This window comes from Hemitrygon akajei, chromosome 13 (genome assembly GCF_048418815.1).
Source record: "Hemitrygon akajei chromosome 13, sHemAka1.3, whole genome shotgun sequence".
NCBI classification, from domain to species: domain Eukaryota; kingdom Metazoa; phylum Chordata; class Chondrichthyes; order Myliobatiformes; family Dasyatidae; genus Hemitrygon; species Hemitrygon akajei.
The window spans coordinates 986,927-999,291 of record NC_133136.1 but is presented as its reverse complement, the minus strand read 5'-3'; the positions used below and the strand labels follow the sequence as shown (position 1 = coordinate 999,291).

The window sequence follows — 12,365 nt, the reverse complement described above, 5'->3', positions numbered from 1 at the left end:
TATAATACACTCCAGACATATCAAACAGAAAAAGTAATTATGAGAACTAAACAGAGATATTACGAATTAGGTGAAAGATCACACAAGATTCTTGCTTGGCAGTTGAAAACTGAGCAGGCTTCCAAAACAATAAATGCAATTAGAACAAGTGCAAGTAAAATTACTTATAAATCTTTAGAAATTAATGAAACTTTTAAAAAATTTTACTCCGAATTATATCAATCAGAATCACAAAATGAGGTTGCGGAGATAGAAACATTTTTTTCACAAATAACTCTTCCAAAATTGAATTCAGAAGAACAGAAAGGATTAGATATGCCCTTTACATTAAAAGAGGTTGAAGAAGCTTTAGGATCACTTCAGAGTAATAAATCTCCAGGAGAAGATGGTTTTCCACCTGAATTTTATAAAAAATTTAAAGATTTATTAACCCCTCCCTTTATGGAGTTAATATAACAAGCGGAAAGAACACATAAACTTCCATAATCTTTTTCGACAGCGATCCGAATAGTATTGCCAAAAAAAGAAGAGATCCTTTAAAACCAACATCATATAGGCCTATTTCTTTGTTGAACACGGATTATAAAATAATAGCAAAAATTTTATCTAATAGATTATCTAAATATTTACCAAAATTAATAGATATGGACCAAACAGGCTTTATTAAAAATAAACAATTGGCAGATAATGTAACTCGGTTATTTAGCATAATTCATCTGGCACAAAAGAAGGAGGAAATGAGTGTGGCAGTTGCTTTGGATGCAGAAAAAGCATTTGATAGATTGGAATGGGACTTTTTATTTAAGGTATTGGAAAATTATGGGTTAGGAAAATCTTTTATAAAATGGATTAAAACCTTAAATACTAGTCCCAAAGCTAAAGTAGTGACAAACGGTCAAATTTCAACATCATTCCAGTTAACAAGGTCAACTAGACAAGGCTGTCCATTATCACCTGCCCTATTTGTATTGGCGATAGAACGATTAGCTGAATTAATTAGAATGGATCCAGATATTGCGGGCTTCAGAATTAATCAGGAGGAATATAAGATTAATTTATTTGTTGATGATGTTCTGATTTATTTAACAAACCCATTGCATTTGTTGCATAAATTATCTTTCAGATTGGAAGAATATGGGAAAATATCAGGGTATAAAGTAAACTGGGATAAAAGTGAAATTTTATCCCTTACTAAAGGAGATTATAGTCAATGTCGATTAGTAACTCAATTTAGATGGCCGACAAATGGTATAAAATATTTAGGTATAAGAGTCGATAATGATATACAGAATTCATATAAATTAAATTATTTGCCATAATTGAAAAAAATTCAAGAGGATCTTGATAAATGGATGATGTTACCAATAACATTAGTAGGTAGAGTTAATGCTGTAAAAATGAATATATTTCCCAGATTACAATATTTATTCTAAACATTACCAATCCAACTGCCCCAGAAGTTTTTTCAAGAGTTGAATAAATGTGTGAGGAAGTTTCTTTGGAAAGGTAAGATGTCAAGAATATCGTTGGAAAAATTGACATGTAAATTTGACCTAGGAGGGTTACAACTCCCAAATTTTAAGAATTATTATAAAGCAAATCAACTTAGATTTATTGCATCTTTTTTTGATGAAGAAAAACCGGCATGGATTAGAATAGAGTTAGATAAGATAGGAGAAAATATACCAGAAGAGTTTATATATAAATGGGAAGCCTTTAGCATCATCAAAAGGATAGAATCAGAGAGGACAGGAAAATTTTTAATTGGGGAAGGGCAAATTATGAGGCTATAAAGCTAGAACTTGCAGGTGTGAATTGGGATGATGTTTTTGCAGGGAAATGTACTATGGACATGTGGTTGATGTTTAAGGATCTCTTGCAGGATGTTAGGGATAAATTTGTCTGGTGAGGAAGATAAAGAATGGTAGGGTGAAGGAACCATGGGTGACTAGTGAGATGGAAAATCTAGTCAGATGGAAGAAGGCAGCATACATGAGGTTTAGAAAGCAAGGATCAGATGGGTCTATTGAGGAATATAGGGTAGTAAGAAAGGAGCTTAAGAAGGGGCTGAGAAGAGCAAGAAGGGGGCAAGAAGGCCTTGGCGAGTAGGGTAAAGGAAAACCCTAAGGCATTCTTCAATTATGTGAAGAACAAAAGGATGACAGGAGTGAAGATAGGACCAATTAGAGATAAAAGTGGGAAGATGTGCCTGGAGGCTGTGGAAGTGAGCGAGGTCCTCAATGAATACTTCTCTTTGGTATTCATCAATGAGAGGGAACTCGATGACAATGAGGACAATATGAGTGAGGTTGATGTTCTGGAGCATGTTGATATTAAGGGAGAGAAGGTGTTGGAGTTGTTAAAATACATTAGTACGGTTAAGTCCCCGGGGCCTGACGGAATAGTCCCCAGACTGCATCGAGGATAAGAGGAAACATGATAGAGGTGTACAAGATATTAAGAGGAATTGACAGAGTGGACAGCCAGCGCCTCTTCCCCAGGGCACCACTGCTCAGTACAAGAGGACATGGCTTTAAGGTAAGGGGAGGGAAGTTCAAGGGGGATATTAGAGGAAGGGTTTTCACTCAGAGAGTGGTTGGTGCGTGGAATGCACTGCCTGAGTCAGTGGTGGAGGCAGATACACTAGTGAAGTTTAAGAGACTACTAGACAGGTATATGGAGGAATTTAAGGTGGGGTTTATATGGGAGGCAGGGTTTTTGGGTCAGCACAACATTGTGGGCCAAAGCGCCTGTAATGTGCTGTACTATTCTATGTTCTATATTTAAGGCAGAGGTTGATAAGTTCTTGATTAGTCAGGTCTTGAAAGGTTACAGGGTGAAGGCAGGAGACTGGGAATCAAAGGGAATTGGATCAGCCATGATGAAATGGCAGAGCAGTCTTGATGGGCCAAATGGCCTAACCCTGCTCCTATAGCTTATGGTCTTATGGTCTATTAAAGTGTAATTATTTGTAATAAAGTAATCATAATCACTAAGTGGTGGAGCATAATCAGTGACTTGGGGGTGGATGTGCAGCTGAGCTCAGCAGGCCATCCTGCAGGGTGTGAAAGGTGATTTGTATGTGGTGAAGCAGGAATGGAGATAACGACTAGCATGCCACACCCCCTACATGCAAACAGACTAAGCTGCTTTGCTGCCTTACTTGTATTTCTAGCATATTGTCCCATTCATTTCACTTAGGGTTCCAATTAAATGACATACATTTATTTATTTATTTATTTACTTATTAGAAATATTTCATTAAAACAGTAAACTCATTATAGCCCATTCAGAAAGTCCTGCAGCCCTCAGTTTCTTGTTTTTTTAGATGCGGCCCCAATGAGGATAAAGAGCCAGAGGTCATGGAAAATGTTGGGAATAATGAGAAGAATGCAACATAACATTTGGGAGAATTATGTTAGAATATAACCTCAGAAGCTGTTCCGACTTTTGCATTGCATCTGGTGCTGCATGCTGCTGTGTATAAGAATGGGAGGCAAGTTTGGGTAAACGTGCAGCTGAAAGGATTGTGTCAGAGGCAGAGCTTTCACTTTCTGGATTATTGGCTTGTTTCTGGATAAGATGAGGCATGTTCAAACAGAACCAAAGCAGGTCCGACATCCTTGGATGTTGACTGATGTTGGGAAGGATTTAAACTAATTTGTCAGTGGATGGGGAAACAGTAGATTCCTGGCTAACAGCAGATATCCCCATACACACTATTTCGCTGAGAAAAGAAGGAACAATATAGTCTTCGGAGCACATGATAATTAGAATGGTGTATAGTGATAATTTATTACAACATATTGAAGATTATTGGAAAACTTTTTCTAATCAGATTTTTGAAGGGAAAGTAAGTTGAAAGTATATTAACATTGTGCTAATATTTTTTCCAAATCCAGATGTGTTATAACAGCTTTTTAAATCTTAAGGTTTAAAAATAGTTCCTACATCACAATCAAGTTTGACCAGGTTGAGCTTTAGTAATATTTCAACAAAGAGCAGTGACTCATGATCAAATGGAGACAATCCCGAAGCAAGTTCACCCTTCAGGAGATCACCAAATGAGCAATCAGTTCCTTGGCATCTTGTATACTTGCTGGTATTTGGCAACCATTTTCTGCAACATGGGTTCCGATGAGGAAAAGCTTTCGTTCATCACCAAGTTGGTCAAGGGAAAGCTTCTCATGAACCTCTAAAATGGTACAGGCCCCTTTGAGATCCTGAAAAACAATTACAATAGCAAAATATTTCCATCAATCAGCATTTTTTCATTCAAGATTACCTTCAATTTACATACATCAACACCCATTATGTTCTCAATCTCTCCAGTTTTGTCTATTTAGTTAAGATAAAACCTTAATGATAATTATTAAAAAGAAAGCAGAACTTATAAACCAAAATGAGATATAGTCTGCAAGAACATGCTGAGACTCGTAGCCATGCCTGCTTACTAGCAGCACAAACAGCAGGGCACTAACCTGAACAAGTGTAGACTTTATCAACAATCCCAAGATGTAAATACAAGGAACTGCAGATGAAGTGGGTAACTGGAAGGGTAGGAATTGGTCAATCCATGTCAGGGCTGCGTAAAAAGAGAGCCCTATTAATCAGGAGGGCGATTGAGATTTCAAAGGCAGAGTTTTGTGGCAGTTTCTCTGAGTTGAGCAACCAATTAGTGACAGAGATTCATTAGAAAGGGCCAATAAAATAATTCAAGTGCAAGCAATGCGGCCACTGGTTTTGAGTATGCTAGTGTTTAGAATGGATTTGGATTAGAATAGAATGGATTTGGATCAGGCTCGGGCAAAGTAAATTGTCTTGTAAGTTACTCTCTGTCCTTTTTTTGTTCATTCCTCAACTGTTAGTGAGAATGGCTCCAGGGGCAGTGTTTTGTACTCTGTGTGGGGTGTGGAAAGTCTGGGAGACCTACGGTCTTCCAGGTAAACACATCTGCACTGAGTTGCAGCTCCTGAGAGAATGTATTAAGGAACTGGAGCTGCCAATCGATGACCTTTGACACATATGGGAGAATGAGGAGTTGATAGGCGGAGCTACAGGGAGGTAGTCAGCCTAAGGTTGCAGGAGAAGGGTAACTGTCAGAAGAAGGAGGGGAAGCCCACAGCTAGTGCAGAGTACACCTGTGGCTATTCCCCTCAATAATAAGCATATAACTTTAGATACTATTGTGGGCTGTGGCTCAGAAGAGCAGAGGTTAAGAGGACTGCAGTGTTGATAGGAGATTCCTTAGTCAGAGGAACAGAGACATGATTACTAGGTTCTGGAATGGTTCCAAAAGAGAGAACAGTTGCAAATGTCACTCCATTCTTCAAACCAGGAGAGAGGCAGAAGAAAGGAAATTATTGGCTAGTTAGTTTGACCTCAGTGGTGAAATTATTGGCTAGTTAGTTTGACCTCAGTGGTTGGGAAGATGTTGGTGTCGATCATTAAGAATGATTAAGGCAACGTAAGGCAGGTGGAGCACCACCAAACACAGTGTATTCTTTCTCTTTGCGTGGGTTTTTTTCTTATTTTTAAACCATAAAAGAGAGAGAGGGTCTAGCACAGTGGCCATCGCCGGAGTGGGGGCTAGAGACAGAGTGGGAACTTAAGAGACTTTGACTCAAGAACTTCAAAGAAACAGGGAAAAAGGGTAGGTTTTTCTTTTTGTTGCTGCTGATTTGGAGTTGGTTGCCCATAGTACAGTGAAGGCAGGATGGCAGGTACGGCAGTGGAATGCTCCTCCTGTAGAACGTGGGAATTCATGGAACTTGACTACACCTGAAAGACTGCATTAAGGAGCTGGAACAGGAGCTGGATGAACTTGGGATCATCTGGGAGGCACAGCAATTGATAGATACAACCTTTGAGCAGGTACTTACACCCAGAGTGCAGAATTTGGGGAGTAGATGGTGAACACCGAGAGAGGTAAAGGGAGAAGGAAGTCAGCGCAGGATCTCCCTGTGACCGTTCCCCTCAGCAAAAGGTGAACCCTTTGAATACTGCTGAGAGGGATGACCTATCTGGGCAAGGCAGCAGCAGCCAAACCAATAGCACTGTGGTCAGCTCTGAGCTTCAACCCTACTGCGAGGGTGAAATCAGGTGGAGCAACAGTCATAGGGGGCTCTACAGTTAGGGGGACAGATAGGAGATTCTGCAGCAGCAAAAGAGACACCAGGATAGTGTGCTGCCTTCCGTGTGCTAGGGTCCAGGATGTCTCTGAGCGGTTGCAGAATATTCTTGAAGGGGAAGGTGAACAGCCAGAGGTCGTGGTACATGTTCGTACCAATGGCATAGGCAAGAGAGGGATAGAGGTCGTGCAAAGTAAGTTTAGGGAGTTAGGAAAGAAGCTGAAGAGCAGGACATCCAAAGTGGTAATCTCCAGATTATTCCCAGTGCCACGACCCAGGGAAAATCAGAACAGGAAGATAGTTTGGATGAATGAGTGGCTGAGGAGATGGTGCAGGGCACAGGGTCTCAAGTTCTTGGATCATTGGAACCTTTTTTGAGGAAGGAGTGACCTGTACAAGTGGGATGGGTTGCACCTGAACTGCAGGGGAACCAATATCCTGGGAGGGAGGTTTGATTATGCTATTGGGGAGGGTTTAAACTAGATTTGCAGAAGTGTGGGAACTGAAGTGAAGAGGCAGAGGATGGGGTGGTTGACACACCAGTAGTGGCAGCTTGTAAGGAGTTTGTGAGGAAGGATAGACAGATCACAAGACAAAGGAGCAGAAGTAGCCCATTCGGCCCATCGATGATGGAGCAAAGTTACACTAAGCCTGATAGTTTGAGATGTGTCTATTTTAATACAAAGCGGATGAACATAGAGGGTGGATCAATATGTGGAAATATGACATTGTGGCCATTACAGAGACTTTGATGTCTCAGGGAAAGGAATGGCTGCTGGGTATGCTGGACTTTAGATGTTTCAAAAAGGACAGGGAGGGAGGCAAAAGAGGTGTGGGAGTGGCATTGCTAATCAGGGATAGTGTTCAGGCTACAGAAAAGGAGGAAGTCATGGAGGGATTGACTACTGGCTCATTGTGGGTGGAAGTCAGAAACAGGAAGGGGGCAATAACTCTACTGGGTGTTTTTTTTATAGACCGCCCAATAGAAACAGAGACATCGAGGAGCAGATAGGGAGTCAGATTCTGGAGCGGTGCAATAATAATAGGGCTGTTGTAATGGGTGATTTTAACTTTCCTAATATTGACTGACATCTCCTTAGCACAAGGGGTTTGGATGGGGTCGAGGTTTTTTAGGTGTGCTCAGGAAGGTTTCCTGGTGCAATAAGCCAACTAGAGGAGAGGCTGTACTTGATCTGGTATTGGGAAATGAGCCTGGTCAGGTGTCAGATCTCTCAGTGAGAGTACATTTTGGAGGTTGTGACCACAACTCTCTCCTTTTCCATAGCACTGAAGAGGGACAGGAGCCTAATTCTGCTCCTGTGTCTTGTGGTATAAACTGGCCTTCATCACAGAAGGACTAAAGTAAGCACTAAGAATATCTGCCTACAATTATATCAGACGTTAGCAAAAACCATACCTAGAATTGTTGTCCACAGTTTTGGTCACTTTGACAAAAAAAATACATGTTGTAGAGAGAGAACAGGAAAACATTGACCAAACTGGTTCCTTGAATAACAAATCTGTCACATGAGAGACGGAGTGGGCCACACCTATATACTCTAAAATTTAGAATGAGATAAGATCTCATGAAAACTTTTAAAGTTAAACAAAATAGATGCAGGAGGTGCTTACTCAGGCAGTGTCAGTATCTCAAAACAAGGCGTCAGTCAAGGAGACATGTCTTCATGCAGAAGTGGGTGAAGCTGTGGAATTCTCTCTCCCAGACAGACAGCTGTGCAGGTTGTCACTGATATTAAAGTCAGAAAGATAGTTGGAAATTTGAAAATTAGTAAGTAAAAGGTGATGAATTAGATAAAAGGATTTTGCTGGGATTTGAGGATCTGAGGTATAGAGAAAGGTTGAATATTAGGACTTTATTCCCTGGAGCGTAGGGCAATAATGATATATGAAATGATGAGGGGAATAGAAAGGATAAATGCAAGCAGGCTTTTCCCACTGAGACTACAAGCACAGCCTATGGGTTAAGTTTGAAAGGCGGAATATTTAAGGGGAATATCAGGGGGGAATTTCAGTGGAAGTCATGCATGTGACCTTGATTTCATCGTTTAAGAGAAGTTTGGATAGATACAAGAATGGAAGGGATATGGAAGGCTCTGGTCAAGCTGCAGATCAATGGCATGAGGCAGATTAATGGCTTGGCACAGACTAAATGGGCTGAAGGGTTTGTTTCTGTGCTGCAGTGTTCTGTACTCTAGATCAGGCCAGAATTGAAGTGTCACAGCAGGCTTGAGAGACTGGATGGCTACTGCTATTTCTTACAGCTTTTTAAAAATCAGGAAATAGTGACAGGACCCTATGACTCTAATCCCTTAAACCTACGCTGCCATTCAATGGATAAACAAACACAGACTAGGTGGGACAAATGGCCTCTTTCTGAGCTGTAATGTTCTATGATTCTATTACTCTGATCCCTCAATCTTGCTCTGCCACTCAGTAGATGATCAAGTGTACCTTGGTGACTTTTCTATCTAAAAATAATTTCAATGATTGACCATTTATAAATTCCAAAATTAGCAATAAGATTATATTTCCCTTTGCTAGCCCTTTTTCTGCAACAATGCCTTTCAAATCTAGAGATTTCAGTTTCAGGAAACAATCTCGCAGCAATGATCCACCCAGAATCCTGCACAAGTGATGTACATGAGCTTGATTTCAACACTGAGAAGTTTGGATAAGTACATGGATAGTGGGCTATGGTCTTAGTGCAGGTCAATGGGAGTAAGCAATTTAAATGGTTTCAGCACAGACCAGATGGGCTGAGGGGCCTTTCTCTGAGCTGGACTTCTCTATGACTATGAGGATGTCAGAGTGCAGAATTAAATTCCAACATCATCTCTAGGAGACTATATGCCCCCCACCAAGGGAATGTGTAGGTTTTCACTGGGTGCTTCGGCATCCTCCCAGAGTCCAAAGATGTGCCAGTTAGTAGGTTATTGTAAATTGTCCTGTGATTAGCCTAGGGTTAATTGGGGTTGTTGGTGTCACGGCTCAAAGGGACGGAAGGGCCTGTATCTCAAAAAATAAATAAATACACTCAAGTGAGTAACTCAACCTTTTGTCATGAAACAAAATTCTCTTCCCACCTAATTTGCTATTGAAACAAACCCAGGTGGGAAAAAATGGGAGATGATGCAAGAGAGTGCAAAGGAAGAAACAAGTAAATATGTTTTGGCAAAGGTGTTTCTAAACCTGGGAGGTGATTCACTTTTATGGAAAAAGTAAACAGAGAGGAAAGCTAAACTTTCCTCTCAGAAAAATTGGTGCAGAGATATGTGCAATTGAAATATTGCACATGGGATATTGGTATTTTATAACAAGATGTTTTAAGTGCAAGAGTAATGAAAGCTTGCTGAAATTATTAATTGTGTTTTGGAGAGACACCATCTGAAGTATTTTATTCCAACTGACTGTAGGCAAAGCATTTATTTCTGCTAATTAAATTTGCTGATGACACTACACTGATTGCCCTAATCTCAAATAATAATGAGGCAGCCGACAGAGAGGAATGCATCATCCTGACACAGTGGTGTCAAGAAAACAACCCCTCCCTCAATGTCACAAAAACAAAGGAGCTGGTTGTGGACCTATTGACATCAGTGGATCTGGGATTGAGAGGGTGAACAGCATAAGCACCACCGAGGATCTCACGTGGTCTGTACATACTGGCTGTGTGGTGAAAAAAGCACAACAGCACCTCTTTCACCTCAGATGGTTGAAGAAATTTGGTATTGTTCAAATTCTCAGAACTTTCTATAGGAGCACAATTGAGAGCATCCTGACTGGCTGCATCACTGCCTGGTATGGGAACTGTACCTCCCTCAATCGCAGTTCTCTGCAGAGACTGGTGTGGGGAGCCCAGTGCACCTGTAGTTGTGAGCTTCCCACTATTCAGGACACTTACAAAGACAGGTGTGTAAAAAGGGCCCGAAGGATCATTGGGGACCCGAGTCACCCTAACCACAAACTGTTTCAGCTGCTACCATCCAGTACTGCGGATAAAATGGTACTGCAGCATAAAAGCCAGGACCAACAAGCTCTGGAACTGCTTCTTCCACTAGGCCATCATACTGATTAATTCACATTGATACAATTGTATTTCTATACTATATTGACTGTTCTATTGTACATACTATTTATTACAAATGACTATAAATTGCACATTCAGATGGAGATGTGTTGTAAAAGATTTTTACTTCTCATGTATTTGAAGGAAGTAATAAAGTCAAGTCAATTCTTGGTGGCGGTGGGGTCAGAAGTAATTACAGGAGCAACACTGTGAGCAAAGGCTCATTTCATTAACAAAGTACTTATGCAGAATACAACTCTGAGATTCATTTTCTCCAGATAGCCACAAAACAGAAAAACCATGGTTTTCATTGAAAGAAAAGACATCAGCACCCCCACCCACATAAAAAAGGAAAAGAAACAAAAACTCACAAACCCCAACCCCTCCCTTGAACAACGAACTAACAGATCACCCATCCAGAAAACAGAAAAAAGGACATCAACCCCCAACGTGACAATTGGCAACAAGAAAACATAAAACTGAAGGAGACCAATATGAAATACAATCCACACCAGTAGTCACATGACTTGGATTTCAATAATATTCTTAGAATTTTGATAACATTCTCAGTCAGCATCGAGGAGAGTGACCGCTCAAACCCAGGCCTTCCACAGAGAGTGACACAGCAGCATGGCCTTCTGTAGAGAGCGACTGTCAAACACAGTGGTTCTCCTCTCACTTGTTCTTCTCTGCATTCACCTCAATGTTTCCTTCTTCTTTGACACTTTAATCAGCAAGAAATAAAGCCAATTATGTCCCTGCACCCTGTCTCTGAGCTTCTCCTCAAGGCACCAAGGCGCTCCTGTAATGTTCTTGGGTCAGCAGAGTGCTAGATCACTTGGTCGAACACCAAACTGTTAAGTCACAGGCTCAAATATTGCATTTCAGAAACACAATTAAAATAAAAAGAATAAGTACAAGACAAAATAGAATCAGTTGATGTTGTGGATTTTCAGGCCTTTGAGAAGGTGCCACCCTTGAGGCTATTACAAACTACGAGCCCATGACATTACAGAAAACATTCTAGCATGGACAAAGTGGTGGCTGATTGGCAGGAGGCATAGAGTGGAAATACAGGGAGCCTTTTCTGGTTGGCTTCTGGTGACTAGTGGTGTGACCACAAGACAAAGGAGCAGGAGCCAGCCATTCGGCCCATCGAATCTGCTCTGCCATTTTATCATGAACTGATCCATTTCCCATTTAGTCCCACTCCCCTGCCTTCTCACCACAACCTTATATGCCCTTGCTACTCCGATACCTATCAATCTCTGCCTTAAATACACCCAATGACTTGACCTCTACTGCCGCCCATGGCAACAAATTCCACAGAGTCACCACCCTCTGGCTAAAAAAATTTCTTCGCATCTCTGTTCTGAATGGGCACCTTTCAATCCTTAAGTCATGCCCTCTCGTACTAGACTCCCCCACCATGGGAAACAACTTTGCCACATCCATGAGGTCCATGGATTTCAACATTCAAAATGTTCTATGAGGTCTCCCCTCATTTTTCTAAACTCCAAGGAGTACAGTCCAAGAGCGGTCAAATGTTCCTCATATGTTAACCCTCTCATTCCCAGAATCATTCTAGTGAATCTTCTCTGAACCCTCTCCAACGTCAGCACATCCTTTCTTAAATAAGGAGCCCAAAACTGCACACAGTACTCCAAGTGAGGTCTTACCAGTGCCTTATAGAACCTCAACATCACATCCCTGCTCTTATATTCTATTCCTCTAGAAATGAATACCAACATTGCATTCACCTTCTTCACCACCGATCAACCTGGAGGTTAACCTTAAGGGTATCCTGCACGAGGATCTCAGAACTTTGAATTCTCTCCCCATTTAAATAATAGTCTGCCCGTTTATTTCTTCTACCAAAGTGCATGACCATACACATTCCGACATTGTATATCATTTGCCATTTCTTTGCCCATTCTCCCAATCTATCCAAGTCTCTCTGCAGACTCTGTTTCCTCAGCATTACTAGCCCCTCCACCTATTTTTGTATCATCAGCAAACTTAGCCACAAAGCCATCTATTCCATAATCCAAATCATTGATATACAAAGTAAAAAGAAGCGGCCCTTACACAGAGCCCCGTGGAACACCACTGGTAACCGGCAGCCAACAAGAATGGGATCCCTTTAT

The 12,365-nt window shown here is 41.0% G+C and overlaps 1 protein-coding gene across 1 annotated transcript in view; it reads right to left on the bottom strand.

Annotated features, from left to right (window-relative positions):
• Positions 1 to 3,767: 3,767 nt before the first annotated feature.
• arl9 (ADP-ribosylation factor-like 9) overlaps positions 3,768 to 12,365 on the bottom strand; it is a 59,269-nt gene continuing 50,671 nt past the window's right edge. The window contains exon 4 of the mRNA XM_073064020.1: positions 3,768 to 4,223. Coding sequence (XP_072920121.1) covers positions 4,050 to 4,223 — 174 coding nt within the window. The 3' untranslated portion in view covers positions 3,768 to 4,049. The remainder of the gene's footprint in view (positions 4,224 to 12,365) is intronic.